The 24,179-nt window shown below is 45.4% G+C and overlaps 1 protein-coding gene across 1 annotated transcript in view; it reads right to left on the bottom strand.

Moving 5' to 3' along the window:
- The window catches only part of SLC1A2 (solute carrier family 1 member 2), a 73,597-nt gene that overhangs the window by 11,019 nt on the left and 38,399 nt on the right, over positions 1 to 24,179 (bottom strand). The window contains exons 7-9 of the mRNA XM_087423132.1: positions 18,345 to 18,578; positions 13,329 to 13,523; positions 9,423 to 9,557 (exon numbers count right to left, since the gene is read on the bottom strand). Of these exons, the coding sequence (XP_087279258.1) occupies positions 9,423 to 9,557; positions 13,329 to 13,523; positions 18,345 to 18,578 (564 nt within the window). The remainder of the gene's footprint in view (positions 1 to 9,422; positions 9,558 to 13,328; positions 13,524 to 18,344; positions 18,579 to 24,179) is intronic.

Here is a 24,179-nt window from a genome sequence, read left to right as displayed (position 1 = left end):
CCAATCAGAATTTTTCTCATGCTGCCCAAATACCTAGTTTACAGGATCAGGGGGGAAGATAAAACCAGTTCCTGACCCGTATGTTCCTGACACTCATTATGTGCTGGCTCCTTTCCCTTTGGGGGACAACTGCCATTCATACCCCACCATGTGGACAAAAGCACAAAACACTATGTTCCAGGGCTAATGACTTCTCCAGTTTAAATAAAGCCATTTCCACTCAAGTGGGTGATACAAGTTCACGAACTCCTGTTTCCTCAACCCCTGACTTTCTTTCAGACCAAATCCCCCCTCTCCTTAGCAGCCACCGAACCAAAGTTTTGGAAATACGATTTCTAGGTGACCTTTCTCAAAATTCTCTCACTGCTCATACCTTTTCCATACTCTCAGGTCTCTTTGAATTTGACAAGGAACTCTGACCAATGGAAATAGCCATCAGGACAGGAATGGATGGAGGACAAATTTGGGTAGAATTAAAGCAGACTGATGTTTGACACCAAAATCAAGATGGAAAGGGCCCTGGGCATAGGGCCAGAATCCTAACCTAAGTCTTGTGACCCTCTCACCTTGAGCAAATCACTTCTTACCTGAGGATGAAATATGGAATGGGGTAATCCCAACTTCACAGGAGGTTGTGAGCGTTAAATGAAATGAGAGAAACCCTCAGAATGCCTCAAGTACTTAAAGATTGCCAGAGCATAAAAATGGCCAAGTGGAAATAGGAGGAGAACATTGACGGTAATACTTGCTGATTGACTCATTCAACACATATATAATGAGCATCTTAGTGTATGCAGGGCACTATACCATGGGTCCAGGCAGCAAAGAATAAGAAAAGACTCTTTCTATGCTCCCTTTTCCCCAAGAACCCACACTCTCCTCACTTGTCTGTCTCCCCCACTAGGGTAAGATAAATTTTCTAATAGGAATAAGTACTGGGTGCTATCAGGTTCTGTAGATAGGACACTTTATCCACACCTGGGCCCCAGGAAATGCTCGAGTAGAAGTGTCTTGAGTTAGGTGCTAAGGATGAGTCTGAGATACTGAGCTAGAGAGAAGAGAGAACTAATATGTGTGAAATCTAAGAGGTAGGAGCACTCAGGAGCATTCAGGATGGCTAAGGAGTACAGTGGAGGCAGAAAGTAAGAACTGACCAAATCATGTATGGTCTCATCAGTCAAGTTCAGGAGTTAGGACTTTATCCCGAGAGTAATGAGGAGCCACTAAAGAGAAAGATCATGCTTGTTCCATTATGAAGAATGGACTAAAAAGAACAGGACTGAAAGAGCAAAATCCACTTAGTGGAGATGGGGTGGATATGGGGAAAGAGGAACTTGAGGAAGATTTATGGGACTCTCCAGAAGTACAGGATTTGAGAGTTGATTGGAGAACAGAGTCAAGGATTCCTCTCAGGTTTCTGGTTTGGACAGCCAGTGGACAATGCTACCACATGTATGGGGCATAAGAGGTTGGGGTAGGAAAGATTCAGGTGTCAGTCTGAGCATATTGAGTGTGAGGGCTGTGACCCAGCAAGGGGGAGATGTCCCACAAGTGGTTGGGAATATGGACTAGAGATCAGGAGAGACATCTGAGCTGCAGGTAGTGAATGAGGAGTTTACACCTAGAGAGGCCATAGGTGGATGCCATAGGTGTGTTCAGCTCATCCTTGGAGAGAATGTAGAGTGAGAAGAACAGAAAATCTGGAAGGTGTGAAGCCACCACAACTTCACTAAGTGGATTTTGCTCTTTCAGTCCTGTTCTTTTTAATCCATTCTTCATAATGGAACAAGCGTCATCTTTCTCTTTAGTGGCTCCTCATTTTGCTTGGGATAAAGTTCTAAGAACCCCAAGGGTGACCAACACTTAAGGAATGGGCAAAGGAATAAGAGTCTGCAAAGGGGGAAAGAAACTAGAAGAGGGAATGGTTTGGGGGAAGCATGTTTCAAAAATAAGAGTGTGATGGGCAATGGCCATTACTGCCTAGAGGTCAGGTAAGGTAAGGAAAAGTGTCTCTTGGTTTTAGCAACAGAGAGGCCATTAGTGACCTGGCAAGGGTAGTTTCAATACAGAGGCAGGGACAGAAGCCAGCTCACCTTAGGTAGAAAATTGAATGAGAAGTGAGGAAGTGGAGACGTTATGTATACTCAACTTATTCAAGAAGATTGACTGCGAAGGTGAGGAGAGGGAAGGTAAATGGAAGGAGACAGAAGATAGTAGAATTTTTGGTTTGCTTTTGAGGCCACTGGGGGAATGTCTGACCAACTCTGGGGAAGTCCAACTCTGACCAAAAGCAGGATATGGGAATTTATGGTTCACATGTGGAAAATTTCTCCACAGGCAAATGCTTTCATTTTCTCTCACAACCAGCCATGACTGTTCATGAAACTCTGCTGACCTCAGGTGCTTTTACGCTACTTGGTAAAAAGAATTTTAGAGTGTTTGGTGTTCTCCTTGGGTCTAGATGCTGTGTGTCAGGACTGGGAGAAGGGGACACAGGTGAGAGCAGAACCTTTAATTGAATGGACTCACTCCAGATGACATAGCTACCCTTTTGAGGCCACCAGGCTTGACTGAGCTATTTCACACAGAGGTACTGGACTTGGTTCCCTGGAAGAAAAGCAATTGTCAAGGGACTCTCTCTCTTTTCTATCTCTCAGTCTAAAACCTCTGGCAGGAAGATGGTGGGTCTGTCTGCAAGTCCTGGTTCTCACAGAAGAACAGAGCCACAGGAGCAGGGTCACTCAAAATTCACCCGGTTCCTTGTATTGAGTTGAACCATATGAAACTGATGTTTTATGAGTCCAAAAAGGTCAAATATGGGAAATTTCATATGATTCAACTTAACATTCATAGAAACAAACCATCATGTCTGCCTCTCAGAATGCAGGGTGCACGGTGTGGCAAAGGGGTCACCAGAGGCTCCAGACCTGAGGAGGCTGGCATCATTCTGGGCATCCGAGGGCTAAAGCCACATGGGGTTGGGAAGGAAGGAGAGCCCATGGAAGCACTGGTTGAGGGTGAACTTTGGATTCGAGACTGGATTGCAATCCTGGCTCCAGCAGGACAAGTTACTCACCCTTTCCTGCTCAGCTCTCTCATTTGTAAAATACGGAAAGTAATGCCCACCTCCGAGCGTGCTGAGAAGATGCTGACTGCTAACATGTACTGAGTGCTTGTCTTCTGAGCGACCCTCTGTTAGACTCTGCATAGAAAAGGCCTGACATATTGTCCAACACAAACTTAGTGCTCGAAACTTAGCTGCTCATTGTGGTTATTATTATTAGTCCAAGGGAAAAGGGGAGCAGATCACCTCCATTCTTATTCTCCCACCAAGTCTCATCCTCTTTTTGCACCTAGGTCACTCTGCTGGGATTTTTTGACCACATCTGTCCCCATTACTTGACTATAAGCCTTTTGAGGTCTGAGACCATGTTTTATGACATGGACAGGGTGGGGGGAGGGGGTTAGTCAGCAGGTATGTGAAGGAGGCCAGCGGGATGGATTGTTGGCTTAAGAGGTGGAAGCATGTTAACTCTAGAAAGAGAACTGTCATCTGGTTGGATATTTCAATGGTAAAAAGTTAGGATGCAGGGCAAGATCTAGAAGGAGGAGGAAGGAGATAATTTGGAGAGCCCAAATTATCTTGCATAGAAAACCAAGAGAGGTGTCCTGAGAGCTGGGGAAGACACAGGGATGAGAGCAGGAGGCCCAGCAAGGCAGGGAGAGAAGGGCACTGAACAAGTGTAGGCAGTGATTTCCAGCTGGGGAACACCAAAGGATTTTCTTAAAGAAAAGGGAAGGCTAATATTAAATTGTTGTTTTCTGTGATACCTAAAATTATTAACAGTGATTACTTCAGAGAAGCAAGACTTGAGAGTCAAGTGTAGGTGAAGGGAGATTTTTTCTTTTTCATCTTATAACTTTCCTGAGCTTTGCACCACCTCTTGTTTTTCCATGAGCACGCATTTCTTTTGTGATACATTTAAACATGGTTTTGCTGTGCAGAACTACAGCTGCACCCCCACCCCACCCTATCCCCCTGATCTGTAATTACACTGCTTGGAGTCAGGGTCACTCTTGGGGGCAGGGAAGGACTTAGTAGAAAAGGGTCATATTCCATGCTGAGGTTGACATAGACTAGACATAAGAGAAGACGTAGGAAAGAGGAGAACTCAGTGGAAGTGGAAAATCAAAGCAAAAGACTTAAACATAATCTAGAGATAATCCCCTAGAATCTTCAGAGATACAGTGGATGTAGAAATTGGTTTTCTTTTCCACCAGACATGGAGTGGAGTTTAAATCAGTTATGTGTCCGGGTGTGTATGCATGTGTGTGTCTTAAATAAGGGAACAAGAATCCAGATGGGTGGACCTGGAACCCCTAAGGAACAGCCAGATGGTCTGGATTTGAATCCCAGTTCAGCCATTTAATCTCCACTAAATTGGGATAAGTTTCTTTGCTCTGAGCCTCAGTTTCCTTAACTGTAAAACAGGGATAATATTTTTAGCTGCCTCATAATTTGCTGTGACTTTTAAACAAGTCCATGTAAAGAGCTTAGAACAATGTCTAACAGTTAAGGGGCACTTGCTAAGTATTAGCTATTGGTATCCTGCATCCTGTCAATCTATTTTCATTGAATGGATACTCAAGAAAGAGCAGAGGTGCTCATATACCCACAATCGGGAACTCCCACTCCCCCTCCCTGTGTCTAGTCCATTGCTTCTGGAAGTGAGGTCCCTGGACAGCATCATTGGCACCACTTGGGAACTTGTCAGAAATGCCAATTGTTGGGCCCCACCCCAGACCTCCTGAATCTCCAGGAGAATTTAGTGCACGCTCAAGTCTGAGGACCAATGCTCTATTCCCTCCAGGGAGGCATGCTGATGCGGAGCTTCAGAGGCCTCCTTGCAGGGTGGAGGCTCCTTACGGCCTTCCTTATAAGTGCCATCTCAAGGATATCCCCCAGTTAACAAATGTGTCCTCAGAAATGACCTCACCAGCAGTCTGATAAGTGGGCCATAGACCCACTTGGGTTTCACTTTATTTTGGCCTTTTTTCCCCCACCTGTGGCCAGACCCAGTTATTTATCACCTCTCCCTGGAACTGGCTCCCAATTTTCACTCCATCCTGCCTCCTCCAGAGAGAGGGAGGAATCAGCGAGGTCTCTTACAAACATCTGCCAAGGATTCCTGACACAAAGGGCTTCTTGGACCCTGGGGAAGGTTCTGGTTTTACTAGCCCTGCTCCTCGGTGTTGAAGGACTCAGGCACTTTTCAGGGCCCAGAATCTTGGTTTTCACCATGACATTTACAGAGCAGCTAAGCCTGCCCGTTGAAAAGCAGCCAGGGCTTGGCGGGCAGTAATGAGGCTGGCAGGTCTCCAGCAGTTGGCAAACACCGTGGCACATTAAATGTCACTGCAGGCTTTGTTGGGTTTTAAATTGGAAAATTGCTAGAGTTATGAAAGCCTACAAACCTTACCTAGAGAGGAAAAACATCTCCCCCTTTTCTCTTTCTCTGCTTTTCCTCCACAGACTACTTTACTAGGAAATGCCTGGCACTCCTATCTTGACTCATCCCCCTGCCCCACTCACTCACTAATGGGCACCCAACAGCATGGAATCCATGACCCAGAGCATGTTTCCAGAACTCCTCTTGCTGGTGGGAAAGAATGTGGTACCATTACTAATTCAAAGCAGTTCTGACCTAGCTACAGACTCCTACACACATTTTCCCAGGATCCTCTACCCTCCCTTTTCCTTTCCTTCTTGAAATGAACGTTCATGCTTATTTGTACACAAACATCCAGCACCAACAGAATCCTAGTCCAGGCCTTAAACTAGCAGGGCATTCAAGGGCTCTGGGTCTAGACTCTGCTTTCAAGCTGATAAGTTACTGTTCCCATCATGCACATGACGTAGCTGAATCCAGAGATTAGGTTACTGGCCCAAAGTCCGACAGAGAGCGAGTGCAGAGCTCAGAGCCAGGCCCCCTGCTCCTTCGCCTTTTCCTCCTTGATCACGGGGCCTCCCTCCATCTGAGGTCAGACCCCGGAACTAGAGGAGAGCTCTTCATTTGCTCCTTCCTTTCCAGCTCCAGCCTGGGATGGTGTTTTCTCCTAGACAATTTCTTCAATATAGTTAATCCAAATGTATCATCACATTTTTCGTTCAGCCAACTCCCTTCTGCTGGCACGTGTCAGCCTTGGAGTTAGGATGCCCTGCTCTCTGTGCAAGTATGAGCCTGTGAGTGCCCATGTGGGGCGATCGAGAGGCCCGGCCCTCCTCTTCCACGCGCTGACATTCAGGTCAGAGGTAGGCAGGGTCTTGAATGTTTCAAGAACTGACTCTCATCCAATAGGCTTGGAAGAAATGACACCAGGGCCCACCATGGCTGACCCACTGGGGCAGGAGGACCTGAATTCTAAGAGTGGCTGAGACCTTGACTGTCCCACTCAGGCCTTTTGTTTTGTTTTAATCCTGAGAGGCGAAAAAAACAAGTCAAACCGAAAATTCTCTGGTTAGTGTGTAGAAGCAGGGGTGACCCCGATAGGTCTGTCTTCATCCTTTCCGACTCGGTGAGCTCTGCTTGACACTAACAAGGAAGTTGTATGGGGTGGGGTGAAGGGCCCTGACCTGGCCACACAAGGTCTGCTGTGCTCCAGGCGGGAGACTTGACCTTTCTGATCCCCAGTTTCTTCATCTATGAAACACACCATAGGGCTCTTTAGCTGTAAACAGATGTGAAGAACATGTGGTACCCACCAAATACCAGCTCTGTTTCTTCATTCCAGACAATACTAGTGTATTTTTTTTCCACTCAAAGGTATTTGCATAAAATGGGGGGATGCAGCCTCTGTAATAATAATTTTTAAAAAGACGCAACTCTAATGGCTGATTTTGGGACCCAGAAACAAGCCCAAGAAGAGACTAGGCAATGTGGTCGCCACAGACAAGGGGCGCTCGATGACAACACGAGTTCAGAGGCTCTGGGGACAAAGAGGCAGAGGACTCAGTAACCAAAGTCACAGGGGAGGCAGATGCGATTCAGTAGCTCCCTCTGTCTTTCTTCTGGTGTGGAAAGGCCCCTGGTCATCACACAGCAACTCTGTGGTTAACTTTAGCACGCATTTATTGAGCTCCTACTGTGTGCTCTGTCCCCAAACCACTGCCAATGTCTTCATTTCCCCTTTGTCCTCTTTCCCAACCAAATCCTACCCCACTCCTTTGTCTCCTTCATCCTGTTTGCTCCCAATCCTTCCACCCACACACCACCACCGAATCTCAGCTGCCCCCATGGCTGCCTTGTCTGAACGGACGTGATGAGAAAGGCTGCCCTTGGGGCCAGCACAGGGCACAGAGAACACCAGCATGAAAGATCCCATCACCCCCTGAGAGAGACTGGCAGGGAGAGATAAGAGGTCGTTCATCTGCTCTTCACCTTCCCACCGAAGGCATTTCCAGAGCATTTCTCTGGTGACGAAAGAACCAGTCAGAAAGATCCATGACCCCCCTCGCAGCCCTCCTGAGTTAAACAGATTATGTTCAGGGAGCCACTTCTCATGTCCAACCTAAACCTCAACAGCAGGCAAGTTTTATGGAGAGGCCTTCTAGCCTTCCCAGATGCCCTTCCTCCCTGCAGCCACTTGCACGCTTCTCTCTTTGGAAGGATGAGTGTAGGGGGAAGGAACTTGTTTTAGCATGGGGGAAACTCGAGTCCATAAACTGTGGCTTCTGTCTCTTAAAATCTATGCCAATACATGTCAGAAAAACTGTCACTGGCATGTGAGGCAGTTTAAAAAATAAGTGTGGGGGGCCGGCCCAGTGGCACAAGCAGTTAAGTGAACACGCTCCACTGCGGCGGCCCGGGGTTCGCCAGTTCGGATCCTGGGCACACACTGACGCACCACTTGTTAAGCCGTGCTGTGGCGGCGTCCCGTGTACGGTGGAGGAGGATGGGCACAGATGTTAGCCCAGGGCCAGTCTTCCTCAGCAAAAAAAAAAAAAAAAAAAAAAGAGGAGGATTGTCTTGGATGTTAGCTCAGGGCTGGTCCTCCTCACAAAAAAAAAAAAGTGTGGGCATTTTGGCCTTGAACCTCTGCACCAGCACTTGTCACTCTGCACCTCTGACATTGAAGTCATTGGCATCCCCCAGCCCCTGTCATTTAGGTCCAAGACTGGACATGGGGCATCAGGGTCCATCCCACAGAAGGTCAGAGCCCAAATGGGCCCTTAGCAAAGATGGATTCCACCTTCCCTGTTGGGGACCATCTGGCTAGACTGGCCCACTTTTGTGAATGGGCAGTGAGCATCCTCCACTAGGATAACGTCCTTTGCTGGTAAAGGCAGCTGGGCTATGTGCACACAGTCAAGTTTAAGCTTCCTTGCACGGCCTCTGAAACTGTCCATCTTGCCTCAGCTTCCGCCACTCCCTGCCTCACACTTTGTGCTGTAATAATCCGAAACCACTCAAAGGCCCCCACACTGCTGCCTCAGTGCCTGTGTGCAGGCTGGCCTTGACTGGGATGTCCTGCTCCCCTCCATCTGTGTACTATCGGTTACTTCTACCCACCAGGTATGATTCAGCTCAGCTATCACTGCCTTCAGAAGCTTGAATATGGCCATGAGTATGAATGTGGTGGCCTCCAAAACCAAGCAGACCTAGGGTCAAATCTCTTTCATTCTCAAGTCACTTTACCTCCCCAAACCTCAGTTTCTTCATCTATAAAATGGGAGTAATAACACCAAACTTTCAGGGTTGTGGTGAGAGGAAGATGTAGGGTGGCTCTCCAACTTGGTAACCATTTTCATAGTTTCCTGATTTCTCCACTCTGCCTTGCCGTCCTAGATGGAACAGAGGCTCTCTCTATCACTATCCTTTTATGTGTGTGCTACTTTTTAATCTATTTTATCAAAGTGTAATTTACAAACAATAAATTGTACCCATTTTAAGTGCATGATTTGATGAGTTTTGGCAAATGTAGACAGCTGTGCATCCCTGAGCACATGGAACATTTCTATCGCCCCTACCCTTGGGCTCCGGCAAACACTGATCTCTTTCTATTGCTAGGGATGATACTGTCTTCCCTAGAGCTTCATATACATGGAATCAGACAGTCTATACTCCTTTGTGCTTCGTTCACTCAACATAAGGTTTTGAGATCCTTTCATGAGTCAGTAGTTGGTTCCTTACCTCTACGCTTTTAACTCTGCATTACAACTTATCTGATTCTTCCCCTAGACTGTGAGGCCCTTAAAGATTCTATCTTTTTCTTCTTTGGTTCCCAAGTAGGCACTCAGCAAATGTTAGAGGGAAGGAGGGAGGGAGAAAGTGAGGGAGTTGCCATGGGGATTGGCTAAGATCTTGGCCACCCCGGGAGGGAATACTCACGTCCCCAGCAGAACCCCATCTGCAAACACTTACAGCAGCCAGTCCACAGCCACCAGCAGGCTGATGTCCTCTGTCGGCAGGCCCACAGCTGTCAGAATGAGGAGCATGGTGACCAGCCCGGCACTGGGGATACTGGCGGCGCCGACGCTCGCCAGCGTGGCTGTGAGGCTGGAGAACAGAGAAGGCCAGGTCATGGGAAGAGAGAGGCCTTGCCAAAACCGTCTCTGGTAATTTTAAGCTCTAATTTTCCTGGCAGTCACAAAACTCCTTTTCCCTCCCACAGGATAGAGAAATCTAGAGTACCAAGACCCTGGAATGAGGATCTATTTGGATTCTGTTCAATAAATTCATGGATTGGAGCCTTATCCTCATCATGACATCTGATTAGCTTAACAGATCACAGGGTTCAAATAAGGTAAGCATGGGTCTAAAAGCAGGCAAGGAAATGGTAAGGAAGAAAAACAAATCCCCCTTAATCCTCCCATGGGAACACAACCGCATTCATTTCTGCTCACGCCCCTACGTCTCCGCGAGCACCAGAGACTTCTGGACTACGTGGCCAGAGTGTGAGGAGGCCACTGCCAATGTTAACATGAGAACTCAGAATAGCAAATATCCAGACCCAGCAAAATGGCCATTGGGGGAACAAATCAACAGATTCCAAATGACATTAAGCTTCAGACACCTGGACGTTCCACCATGAGCTGGAAAATACATTATTCAGAAAGAGGGCACCAAGAAATGATAATGAAATAACAGGAGGTTTTCTTTTGAAGCATCTCATCATTTGCTTTCCAAGCCATGCCAAGGGCACACACAGCACCATTTTGAAATTGTCTCTGGAAGAGGGTTTAAGCTAGGGTTCAAGTGCCCTGTCTAGGTCCTAAGGGGTCTCTGTGGTCCAGCAAAGGCTAGTGACTTTTTTTCCTCTTTTCTGGATGCCATTTATAAAAGCTGTCATTTCTAAATGGAAGGATGCTTCTGAAAATATTGATTCCCAACTTGCTTTTGTGGGTGCTCAAAAGAGAAGGGGGGGGGCTGCTTTCTTTGCAGTTATACAATTTCAGAGTTTCTAGAGTAGGTCCTCTGGCTTCAAACTGAGAATCAGTTTCCCAAACCGGCTTAACCAACCCCAGACCAACAGTGTGACCAAGCACAGAATTCTGGGTCTTCCAGTTGGGAGGGACCTGAATTCATCTCACATATGAGGAAACCAAGGCCTCAGGAGATCTTGTGGTTTGTGCTGTTTATCCATATTGCCATCCTTCCCAGATTTAGGCCTGTCCCAGTAAAGACAACTCCCCTAGGTCGGATCTACAGAACCCATCTATGCTCTTCCCCTGCCCCACCAGTAAGGAGCTGGGGTATCAGGGTTAGAGAACTTCATTTTCCTTGGATCCATCTGGGTCATAGGAGGGGAGTAGCGTGTGGTGGTGATCACTAAAGGTTCTGGAGTTGAACGACCTGGTTCAAATCCCAGCTCTGCCACTTATTAACCACATAACTTTGAGCAACTTACTTAACCTCTTTGTGCTTTCATTTCCTTATCTGTAAAAAAGGAGATAATAATATTGTCTCACTTATGGGTTTCTCAGGAGCTAATAAATAAAAAGCACTTAGAAGAGGCTGGGCACATTGCACCCTCCAAAAAACGTGAATTATTCTTATTGGGAAATCTCCGCAGAGTGAGGCTGCTCTGCAATGAAAACTTCCCTAAAGCCCCAAGAGCTGGAAGGTGGGAATTGTCAGCCATTTCCCCAACATGGATAGAACACCAGGGAAGGGGAACTTCCCAAGTTCCAACGACCTTGGCCTCGGCTGTTTTATTTACAACGTCAGTTGCTTCTGTTATGAGTCACTCTTACACATTCCTTTGCACTGTGGCCACGTTGTCTGGTTACCTCTTGGTTGTGGGAAATAAAATCCTATAAAAAGAAGGCTTCCTGGTAGTTTGTTCCCCCTCTGTTCCTCCATCCCAATCATACCCTCACCCTACCATGGGCAGAGTGTCTGGAATTCTAAGTCCTACAATAGGTTCCCGGGCAGTGATCTCCCCTCTGTCCCTTTATCCCTTCCTGCATTTCCTGTCCTTCCACTCCCCTGGCTCACTTCTCTAGGGCTGGTTCTTGGATGCTGTGCAAGGCACTGCACACATGTTGTCACAGCAGAACCTCATAGTAACCCTGTGAGGTACATATGGCAGCACCTGCTTCCCACATGAGGAAACCATGGATTGGATGGCTGGAGAAACTAGGGTCCCGCAGTTTGAACATAGTCTGCTGGGATGTGAACACTCATCTGCTTGACTCCAATGCCACGCTGGCTCCTGATGTCCCTGATCCCTCCCCACGATGAATATTCTACGAATTAATGAATCCCAATCACTTGGTCACTGGTCCATTCTCCCATCTCTAAGTTCTCATCTAATGGTATGAACTTAATGGGAAGCATGGTTGCCATCAAGGCCAAGAATTCAGGGACCACAATCATCTTTGCTTGGTTTCAAAAGAAGGGGCTTGATTAAGGAGCTATGTTCATCTTCGAATTCTAAAGCAAGAGAGGTTGGCAGTCTCACAGGCAGTCTGTTAGGACACGATTTAGAAGGCTTGATACTCTGACCTGGAGCATGTTTTCCACTGCGTAACATCATGGCACTCTCTACATCACTGTCACATTTTTCTCTCATATTCTAGGAGTATTGTATTTTATTGAGCATCAATAACAGTAATAGTACTAGTAACTGACATTTATTGACAGGTGACTACATACCAGGGACAATACTCTCAACCTCCCTAGAATGTTTGATTATTGTCCCCAGTATACAGATGAGGAAACTGAGGCTCCCATAGAGTACTGTAAGGACTGAGTTGTGTCCCCCTAAAATTCATTTGTTGAAGCCCTAATCTCCAATGGGATGGTGTCTGGAGATGGGCCTCTGAGAGGTAATTAAGTCATGAGGCTGGAGGCCCCGTGATGGCATCAGTGCCTTATAAGAGGAGACGTAAGAGAGCTTGCTCTCTCTCTCTCCACGCACCAGGGAAAGGCCGTGTGAGCAAACAGTGAGAAAGCAGCCATATGCAAGCCAGGAAGAGGACATTGACTAGGAGCCGAATCTGCCAGCACCTTGATCTTGGACTTCCCAGCCTCAAGAACTGTGAGAAGTAAACGTCTGTTGTTTGAGCCATCCAGTCTATGGTATTTTGTTATAGCAGCCTGAGCTGACTAAGACAAGTTCACATCTCATAGGGTGGTTGTGAGGATTAGATAAATTAATAAATGCAAGTAGGTGTGATCTTTAAGTTTACGGAGAAGCAATGAGTTTTTAAAGACCTCTTGGGAAAGTGTTCTTTCCGAATTTTTTAAATGATGAATACATATGGTAAAAATAACTAGTAAAAACAAAAACATTTGCTATTTATTTGTAATAAAATGTTTTATTTTGTACTGAGGAATCTCTTCCTTCCATTATTTCATCCTTTCTGCCACTAACTCCTGGAATGCTGAAGGGAGCATATTTTAATGAAAGAAAAACTGGACCCAGAGCCAGCTGACGCTGGCCCCAGGTACAGCCCTGCTGGCCCATACAAACAGTGTAGCCTTGGACAATCCACCGTGCCCCTGGAAGCCTGTGCTTCTTCATCTATTAAATGCGCAGAGAAATAAGTGCCTTGCAACATCACAAGATTGTTAAAAACCAAATAATATCAAATTTCCAAAGCAATTTCACATGTGCAATACAAACAGAAGGCATAAGTATGAGCCTGCTTCTTTCCTGTCACCATCTTTTCCCTTTGAGACTGCCAACAATTCCCCTTCTCTGTTATTTCCTTCATTTTTTCTCCAGGAGAACTGAAATTCAAGTGGCCCCTGGGAAATGGAGTTAGTGGAAGGGGATACGGGACAAGGTTGTTTCAGTGCTTCACCCCCCACTTCACTCACCTCACGGTCACAATCTGGCCTCCATCCAGGACAACACCATTCATTTGGGCGATAAAGATGGCGGCCACCGCTTCATAAAGGGCTGTCCCGTCCATGTTAATGGTTGCTCCGACTGGGAGGACAAATCTGGTCACGCGCTTATCAATCCCCAAATTTTCTTCCAGGCAACGGAAGGTGACAGGCAAAGTTCCGGCACTAAGGGACGAAGAGAGAAAGGGAGAGAGACGAGTTGTGTCCACTTTAGAGAAGCAGGACAAAGCACAAACTGGAACGCCACCACAAAGTTTTGTTCCTTTGCTCCAGTCAAGCAACGTGTATGCAAAGCAGTCTGGAGCCAAGCTAAACCCAGCAACTTGGAGGCTCAAATTCAGTCCTACTAACATGCTAACTGGTAGCAAAACGTGTTTATTGGTTCTGGTTTTTGAGATCTACTCAGAGCTTCAAGTTCTCTTTCTCCTTTGGTCACTGTTTCTATCTTGGATTAAATACTGAAGCTCATCTGATTGCCCACATTAACTGGGCTGCAACAAAAAAAAGTCAGAAAAGAATCGCTGTCGACAGTGAAATAGAATGAGGAATTTTTGAATGACCCATAATTTCATGCTAGAAATGCTGTTTCCAACAAGATAACTACATGGATTGCATCCAGCCCCTAGGAATTGCCCTGAGCTGGGCCTGCTAATTTTGAGAATGCTGGACAAATATGTTAAGCACATTTAGCCTGAACTCAAGCTTCTAGTAATTCACTGGGGACCTTCACAGACAGTCCAGCTCCCTGATAAATGGTCCCTGGCCAACTCTGCAGTGTCTCCAACGCCATAACAGCAGAAAACCACGTGCTCTGTTGCTAATGCAAGACCCAGTACGGAGTGACTTCACCCCCACTCTTCCCCGGCGTGGGCTGGGAGTTCATGAGCACATGACCCAGCCTCAGAGGCCAGAATTCCCGACATGTTCACGGGTCTTCTAAAATAGGAGACCTGTAAGGATAAAGGACGCTGAAGGCCAGAACATTATTTTCATGTGGCTAGAGGTGCATGAGGCGGCAGGTGGATTTGCGTCAAAGTGGAAGTGATGTGGAAAGCAGCGCAGAACACTTGCACTGCCCTGGGAGTGCTTTGTGGTCCGTTCGCTTTCGATGTTTTTTTCTATTCAAACCTTAGCAAAGTGAATTGGGAAACCTCCAGTGCAGACAGCACTTTTTTCTCTCTTGCACTTCAGCCTTAGTCATAGTTCCCTCCTCCTGCTAGTCAGAACTGGGGCTCCAGCCAAGCTGGACAAAGACAACTGCAGAAGTCTGCGTTTCTCAGAGAGTGGGGGAGGACCGTCACCTTCAGGGAAGCTAAATGAAATGCAGATTCCAGGCCCTGCTCAGAACCAAGGAACCAGAAGCTCTAATGTGAGGGTCGCCTAAGTCTGCATCTTACCAAACCACTGGCCAAAGACTCCTAATAGCAACCTTAGGGAAGCCAGAGTCATCTTACTGGAACATTCTTCGTTCCAGGGGTTGTCCCACGCCTCCTGCTTGGTCTTAGGTAGGGAGAAGAAATGAATGTTTGAAGACCTCTCGTTACTAAAACCTCATCAACCCAGGGAAGAAAAGTCGGGGTCTAGCCTCGTTCGCATGCGGGGATGCCGTTGTACCTGGCTTGCTGCCCCAGCTGTTTTAATGAGACATTAGTGTCCCTTTATTCCTCTCACCCCCACGCCTCCCCCACCCCCCTTCCTAGGACCCCTTTGAAGGGTTTCCAGGACACCAGGACTGGTCTGAAATGGCTGCTCAGCCGCGGGTGGAGGCTGGGATTCTCAATGGTATGAATCTGAGGACACTTCGGGGAGGACTGGGATATGTTAATTATTATTATTGCATTCCTTTCCCCAAAATGTTCTCAAAGGGTCTTGAGACAATTAAATAGATTGGGGAAAATAATTGGTAAGGCATGAAAACATCCTCAGTTTCTCTCCAGGGCAGGCTTTAAAAATTAAAAATCCATTATCAACCCAGCTGATCCAAACTGGGACTTGAGAATTTTAACGCTTTCCTGTGTTGACAGGCCAAGGTTCTGTCATTGTTTTCTTGGCTCCTGACTCGATGGCCATATGACAGTCTTCAAATGTTGCTAATAATAACTACCAGATACTTGAGATTCTCCTTTGTTTCCCCAGATTGGTTTTAACAGTATGCACTGAAGTCAGAGAGATGCAGAGAGGTGTGTGCCAGGCCGTCCCCCTCCATCTACCCTCCCTGACACCAGCCCTGTGCCCACTGAGAAGAGGGGGTCAACCTTCCTCCACATCCCCATTCAGTCCAAGGTCCGGGGAGGTAGGAAAGATGTTTAGCCAGCTGTCCTCACGCGCTGCATTTTTTCCCTCTGGTCCTGACGGCAAAGTTAATTCTTAGTACATGACTCCCGCCACATTGACTTTTTCTTAAAAAGTTTCTTTTCTTGTAAAAATAGGAATTCCACGTCCAGGCAAAAGTCACGTTCTAATCAAAAATTAAAACCACTTGTTTTTTTTTCAAAGGAAATACAAAGTAAGGAGGAGAAATGGGTCATTTATGGCCTTGGCCGGATAACCCAAGCCTTTGTCAGATTTAAATATGAATTTGGGCCATCCATATACCTTTAAGATTTACCTTATCTTATAAAGGTACTGGAATACCTTTTGTCTAGTCATTCAAGAAAAGATAATCATAATATTTTTGAAATAGTTTAAAGATCAAAACTGTAAAGGTATTAGAAGAAAATATAAAGTAATATTTTATAATCTTTGGTGGAGAAGATGTTCCTGAGCAAAATCAACATTCTCAATATATTGACAGCTTCAACAACATACAAATTAAAAACTTCTATAAATTTTTAAGACAAATGTCAAGAGGAGAGGGACATTATTTGCAACATGTGACACGTAAGTTAATATTTTTATACATGAAGAGAGTCAAAAACCAATCAGGAAAGGGTGAATACCCCAACAGGAAATTAAGATCACAAAAAATGCACAGGGCGGGGGAGTGGAGGGAAAGGTGGTCAATAAGAAGACAGCAAGATGCTTCCCCCACTAGGACTCAGAAATGCAAATTCAATGAGACCATTTTTCACCAATAAGACTGGCAAGTATTCAAGTGACTGATGCTATCCAGAGCTGGTGAGTAGATGGGGAAGGCACACTCCCACATCCAGTTAGGGGGATGTAAACAAATATACTTTTCTGAATGACAGTCTGGTGATATGATCTAAAACGGTCAATGTGTTTGCCACTGGACTCAGAAATTCCACTTCTAGAAATTTATCCTGAGGGCATCATCAGACAACCTTGCAGAGATGTATTTACAAGGATACTTGTCACAACCCTGTTTAATAGACATGCCTTAAATGTACCTCACGGGATGAGGGTGGGGTTGTATTGCAGTACATACAGTGTATTATCGTACAGTTTTAAAAATAGTAGAAAGATCTATCTTGATAGATATAACACAACTTTCATGATATGTTGACCAGTGAAAAATAGCAGTTTACAATATCTATACATAGTAAGAACTGGAAGGATATATAACTGTAAAGATTAACTAAAGGTTACTACCAATTATCACTGGGTGACAGAATAACTGGTGATGTTCATTTTCTCCTTTGAAATTTTATTCACTCTCTTTTTTCACAATGAGCGTGTGCTATGCTCATGACCAGAAAACAAAAATAAAACTGAAGATGATGGTTTTTATTTAAAAAAAAAAAAAAAAAAAGGATTTACTTTTTCTCCAAAGAGAAAGGATCTTTATGGACAAAGATACTTAGGACCAAGAAGGAAATAAGAAATTCTGGAGTATTTCCCTTCATCTTGGGAAACTTTGTGCAGAGTCTAGACCCCACGAATGCATATATTGCAGCTTTTTCTGGAAGCTCACCTTTTACTAGTACCAAATTCTCACTGATTTGCGAGAGGGAAAGATAATGTGGCTTCCCAGGTAGTCACTGCTACCGGATTGTTAGGCCACTTAAAGAAAGTGCGACCGCCTGCTCATGAGCCTTGGAACTGCAGCCGCCCTGTGTCACAAGCGGCCACCTCACTGGCAGTGTGTGGTCACGCGCTCTGCAACGAGGACCCATGACTCCAGAGACAATGCTGAGCTAGGGGCTGCAGAATTTGCTTGCCTCCCTGCCACCTTCTGTACGACCTCAGTCTTAGTTTCGTGACCCAAGGACACATGTGCAGAAATATAGACAACAGTTGCAGGCTGAAGGAATAAAACTCCTTAGGCTTAGAAATTCTCAATTGCCCAGTGTTTCTTATGTATTTGTTTGTTTGGTTTTGCTAACTTCAGTCCAGATGACATCTAAAACAAAACACTTCTCTCTGCATATCTCCGGAGTCTTCACTGGCTTCCGGGGCACTGGAACTAGGTAATGAAGAAGGAACTGACTTGCAGTCGATGTCAAGTCAAATCGACGCCAACCTGGTTTTCTCAAAATCAGTGGAGCAGAATGGTCCATCAGCGGTTCACACAGAGGTCAAAGACTTGACTGACTTCTGATTTGTTTGAAAAATCTTACTTAACATACCATTTACCCTGCAAAAGCTCATTCTCCTGCTTTTGAAAAATTATTCCAATAGAATGATATTTTGTGATAGCATTTTTCAGATCACTGGTGACAGAATTTCTTAAATAGAATAACATCCTGTTATTTGGAAAACATTTAAAACTAAACTAATGCTATACGTGGCAAATTAGGCATGCAGATTAACAGCATGCATTCATCTGGGAAATTCAATATGAGATCGTATTTCCAATGCAGTTGCATACCAGCAAAGATGTTCATCTTCTGATGCATTCTTGCTCAAAAGTTCCTAGAAGGAGCCAAAAATACAAAGCATTCACCTTTTTCAAAAATATTTTAATAATATGGGAAAAGTGTTCTCATTGAACTTTGAGACAGGAGGGTTTTGAAAAAGAGGATTTGGCAAAGAGGACAAAAGAGTGAGCAGAGAGAAAGAAAGGTGATTCCTTGTGTTCTCTACCTGGAAGCGGTACCCAGGGCAGTGATCCATGCCTGGAAAATGCCAGCAAAAAAGGAGAAGGGGTTTTTCCTGGTCACTAGAAAGTAAATTAAAGGGAGAAAGATGCCCCCATGGATGATGAGGCCCACAATCACTGTGACCATGTACATCCCCAGTTGCCTAGCAACCACTTCTAAGTCCTTGATTGCAATGATCTTCCCACAAATCAGGCAGGCGATACCCAGGGGAGAGTACCTGAAAAACATAAAAGAAGAAAAAACGCATTGAAGAGATCATTGTGGGATTCAGAACTTAAATCTGGGCCCTCCCATGTACTGCACCCTGAGGAGAACCCTTCCTGTTTCTGTACAAAGGGTTCTGCTCAGAGAGGTCATGGGTGTCTGTAGATCTCTACTTTACTTCAGAACAACTGCATCATCTGCAATCTGTTCGATGGATCTGGTGGCCCCTGCTCTGATGAAAAATCCAAAAGCAAATTTGGTTGCCCAGTTGATTTTTAGGAACAGCCAAGACAAGTCTTACCATCTCTTAGGTAAGCACCAAACGAAAAGCTGAGAGACACACAGGTTACGTCTTTGAGAGTCTTGTTCGATTTCTGTTTTCCACAGCTCCTCCCTTGAAAATTGGGAATAAAATTCAAGTTTCTCCAAAAGCTCATTCAAGTTTCACCAAGCTATCAACTGGTGTTTGTAAATTTACTTTGTTTTTGCCTTGCAATAGAAAATATATTAAAATGAAAGAGAGATCTGCCAAAACAAGAAAACCATCCGAGCCAAAGAGCACATTGAGAGCAGTGTGGTTTCATTCCGTCGGAGTCTAACAGGGCTTCTCTCCATGCTCACTCCAACAATAATGCTGGCTACCCTTCGTCACACTTCAAGCAGTACGGTGAGAGCACCACACCTATCGCCTCAGTTAATTCTTACCACACCCTAAAATCTAGGTCTCATTATTCCTATTTGGCAAATGAGGAAATTGAGGTTCAGAAAAGTTAAATCACTGGCCCAAGATCACGAAACCAGGAAGCAGGAGGAGAACACTCTCAGATCTGTGAAACTCCACGACTGAGTGTTTTTTCCCCTACCAAGCCAAACCACTTCTCTTCCAGGAGCAATCGAAGCTCTTTGTAGATAAGCAGACAATTTACCATACGCCAATTTATCTTGTGTAAGCTTATTTCATATTTCCATATTAGTATTATTTTATGGAGAGCTTGGAAACAATTTCCTGCTGTCCCCACTCTTGAGTAAGCTAACCATGTTCTCGCTCATCTCGGACGTATTTTTTGCCTGTGCGGCACATCCCTTTTTTACTACCCAATCTGGTGTTGTTAGAGCATGAGCTGGTTCAGCCTGTGACACTTTCTGACTGAAATGAAAATATTTGTGGGAAGGTTGATACTTTATAAGGAATTATGAACACATTTGAGAAAACCACTGTGTGGAAAATGAAGTCTCGGGACAAGGCTCCCAGCCGGGGTTAAGGGAGTCAGGAGAGGGAGAGGGACACCAAAGCCAGATGTGGTGGTTCTGCAGTTGTGCCTGGAGCTAGCCCTTTCCTGGGTTAAAGAAAAGCTGTGAGGAGTAGCTGAGAGTCATAGACACAATTACACAAGACACGGAGCTAGTCCGCCCACTTACCAGCTCTATGTCCTTGGTTAGCGACATCTTCCCATTTTACAGATGAGCATGTTGAGGCTTAGAGAGGCTAACTCCAACCTCATGGGGTTGCTGCGCGGATCACATTTTTGAACACGCATATATATGCACTGTCAACAATGCCTCCCCCATCCCTGTCATCACCATTAGTTCCTGACTCCTGGCAAAGGAATCCCTTGTATGTTCTGTTTTCAGACATATACCCCATATCCTCTCATCACCCATACTTAATGAGTCAAGTCTGAGTTAATGAGCTTTTCTAAAACATCTCACAGCCTACTGCCACCCAACTGCAGATGTTTTTATGAGCACTATATTTTCTCAAGAGGAACCTTCATCTGAAAGAACTGATTTGTAACTGACACTAATTAGTTAAAACATTAGCATAACTGCTTTCTTCCCTGAGGAGCATCTAGCCTGTAGCCTCCACTTATCCTTTCCCTGGGGTGAAGGCTGGCCAATGTTTGAGGGCTGCCTCCACAGGCATTAGGGAGCCATGTCGTTAAACTCTTAGCTTTCCCGCCATTTTACATTTTCTCCTGGTGTGCCCATAGTCATGACATCTCATAGATCAGTAAGGAAGTCTCAGGGGCCAGCTGTTTGTTCACTGGGATTGTAAATATGCTGAGCAGAACGCATCTTCCGATAAAGCCAACAGGCATTTATCTTCATAAACCAAGAGATCAATTTTTTCCCAAGCACCAGTTACCCCTTGAAGATGTCCAGAAAAACACAAATACGAGCTGTTTTGGGTGCCATTCAATTTTCCTGCTCTTTTGAGACAAGCAGTTTGTAGAATGGAGAGAAAATGCTTTCAGGGCTTTTTGCCAAGGAAGTCTAGCTATAGAGTCCCCTGGAGAACACATCTGAGCCTGAGCCAAATGGATGAGAGGTAACAGGTTACCTCCGGAGCACTCAGCTCGCTGGAAGAAACATGAGTTCCCACTCTAAATGGAGAGCATTATTCAAAGGCCATAAGGTTAGGGTAAATAAATAGGGCAGGCAGGGGCCCTACTTAACCCAAACACCTTGGTCTCCAGGATTAGAATTAACATTAATTAGGAAAAGGAAAGAGCCTTTGTTCTGAGATGCCTTTTACATTACTTCCCTGCACCTGTTTTCAAAACAAGTAGGTTAAGCCTCCACTCAGAATTCTGAGTTCCTGGGTTTCCATAATAATGAATTATCTCATTCAAAACGACACTCCATGGAAAAGAAATGGCAAATGCCCAGGGTCCAAGGTCACCACTCAGAGCTTCTGAGAGGAAACAATCAGAGCCATAAACCAAAGTGCATAAAGAGGCTGAGAGCTCCAGTGAGCCTTCTGAAGCCACAGGATGCTCAGTAATTGCTAGACCAGTTTCTAAATGAGAAGGACATGACTACAGAGCTAGAGCGAGGGAATGGCTTCCATGCTGCCCTGAGACTGGCTGTATCCTCAGCACTGGGCACTGTTTTCAAAGCCACTGATTCATCCAGGATTGGCCTGCTGAGTCTTCTTTTTTATTTATTTATTTATTTTCTTTTTTGTGTGTGTGAGGAAGATCAGCCCTGAGCTCACATCCATGCTAATCCTCCTCTTTTTGCTGAGGAAGACCGGTTCTGAGCTAACATCTATTGCCAATCCTCCTCCTTTTTTCCCCCAAGGCCCCAGTAGATAGTTGTATGTCATAGTTGCACATCCCTCTAGTTGCTGTATGTGGGACGCGGCCACAGCATGGCCGGAGAAGCGGTGCGTCGGTGTGCGCCCGGGATCCGAACCCAGGCCGCCAGTAGCGGAGCGCGCGCACTTAACCGCTAAGCCACGGGGCCGGCCCCGAGCCTGCTGAGTCTTTTTCTCACTGTTGCATCATCCCTTCTTGCCTCCACCCACAGTTCTTGTCATACTAAGGTTCCCACCAAGATGCCCCTCCCAGGTCTGCTACTCCACAGTCGTAAATTCATACACAGCACTTGACATACCCAGAACTCAGGCAGCGTCTCTGTGCATTCATAGACACCTGGTCTGCCTGGTAACAAAATGGATTCCCTGGGCCCACCACATACCTATGGAGTTAGAGTCAGAATTTCCTGGAGCTAGCCTTGGGGCATTTATATTCTAAACAAGTTCCCCAGGTAATTCTGATGTGTTTGGAAACCAGTGTTTCAAGGAGTAAAATCTGATCTGCAACTGATAAAGTGCAGATATTACTAGGTTAGCCTTTGGAAACCATTTACTTTAGCTCAAATTTATTCAAGACCTTTGGTCTTGTGGTGCTCAGGGCAAGCTACCCCAGGAGGCACCACTCTGGTATGTGGATTATTTCAAGCTGAAGACAATAAGGACGCAGAGAACTCAGGAAGAATATTTGAGTTTCCCCTCCCAAACTGCCTAAAGAATTTAAAACAAAAGATCTGTTTCAGGAAGGAGTTATTATCATGATGGCTGTAAAGATAATGTAGGATAGAGCTTACAATAGGAAAGGCACCAAGCCCCTTTTATCAAAAACTCTATCTCTCCCTGACCACAATATCTATAGATGACCCTGAGAAGAGTTGTCAGGCAAACATTTGCATTTCTATCTCCATGTAAGTTGTCTTCTTTCTCTCTGAGGTCCCAGACCACTACCCACCCCCAACACCTTCCTCGCCTTTAGCTACAATACTTAAGCTGGCAGCTTAGACAGAGGGACGAGTTGCTCATTTCTGAGTTCTCCCATGTATACATGTTATTAAACTTGGTATTATTTTCTCCTGCTAACCTGTTTTGTTAATTATTTGGCCAGCCATCAGAACCTTAAGGAAAAGGGCAGAGGGAGATTCTCCCTCTCTCCCGACAGACTTAACCCACTAAAATAGTTAATTCGGGACTTTCAGGCACTGCACAGATGGTGGGACAGATGCCTGGAGTGGAGGTAAGTGGAGGGACTTCCTCAGTCCTGCCATAAAGCCACTCTGGTTTGGTCCCACACATTTCCAATAGGAACACCAGGGCACCAGTTTGGGATGGGTCCCAAGAGAACTCAGAATTGGAAGAGTCTGTCAATAAAGAGTTGAACACACATCCCAAGAGTTACCTAAAGGTGCTGTCTGTACTTAGGCTCAGGAAGAAACACAAATCTCCATTTTTCCCAATCCAGTTAGGGAGAGGTATTCTGGCTATCCAAGGAGTGACTTTTGCTGAGAGTTACCATATGTGGATTAGAACTTTTCAACAGGATATTGTGAAAATCAGCTCGTAGAGTCTTCAGGCTTATAACCCTCCAAGGATTTCCTTTTGCAAATAAATAACTCATCACAATTGCCTACAGGGCCCTGTGGGATCTGCCTCCTGCCCACCCCTCCAACTTCACGGCCTTCCATCCCCCTCTCACCAACCAACCACACTCCAGCCACTCCAGACCTTCATTCTGACCCTCAAAAATCTTTCACTTGCTGTTTCCTCCCCTGGAAAATTCTCCTCTCAATTCTTCATGGAGCTGCCTCCCCCTCATTCTTCAGGTCTTCTTCAAAAGTCACTTTCCCAGACAGCCCTCTCCCGGCCCCTCCTGATGGAGTTCACTCCCTACTTACATCCACCCATCACTCTCTGTCTCCTTTCCTGTTTATTGACGTTTTAGCACTGATTACTCTCTGAATTCTTATTTGCTTCCTTTAATTTTTCCCTCTCTCCTTTCACTAGAATGTAAACTCCATGAGAGCAGGCATCTTTCTCTCTCATTCACCATTGTATCTCCAGTGCCTAAAATCACCAGTTACTGGCACAGAAGAGGTGCTCAAAAAATATTTATAGAGTGAAAGGATGGATGGATGGGTGGATGGATGGATGGGTGGGTGGATGGGTGGGTGGATGGATGGGTGGGTGGGTGGACAGACGGACGGACGGATGAATGGAAGGAAGGAAGGAAGGAAGGAAGGAAGGGAGGGAGGAAGGAAGGAAGGAAGGAAGGAAACCAGGGGAGGGAGAGAGGGAGGGAGGGAAGGTGGTGGGTTAATGAGAGGGAATTGGAAGAGCAGGCAGAGATTTCACTTCTCACTTTACGTTTCTATAGTGGTTAGATTGTGAAAAGTTTTACTTTCTCTTTAAGTTTTTAGACTCTGAAAAGAAATGTTTTAAAGAAATTTGCAAAAAATGAGGATATGAAAATCACACTAAAATTACCGGTTTTTTTTTTTTGATGAATCAGAGGGCTGTGCG

This window comes from Ceratotherium simum, chromosome 34, assembly GCF_057802395.1.
Source record: "Ceratotherium simum simum isolate JZ-2026a chromosome 34, ASM5780239v1, whole genome shotgun sequence".
In the NCBI taxonomy this organism is placed as follows: Eukaryota; Metazoa; Chordata; class Mammalia; order Perissodactyla; family Rhinocerotidae; genus Ceratotherium; species Ceratotherium simum.
Note: the sequence above shows the minus strand (reverse complement) of the source record. Positions and strands in the feature narration are given on the sequence as shown.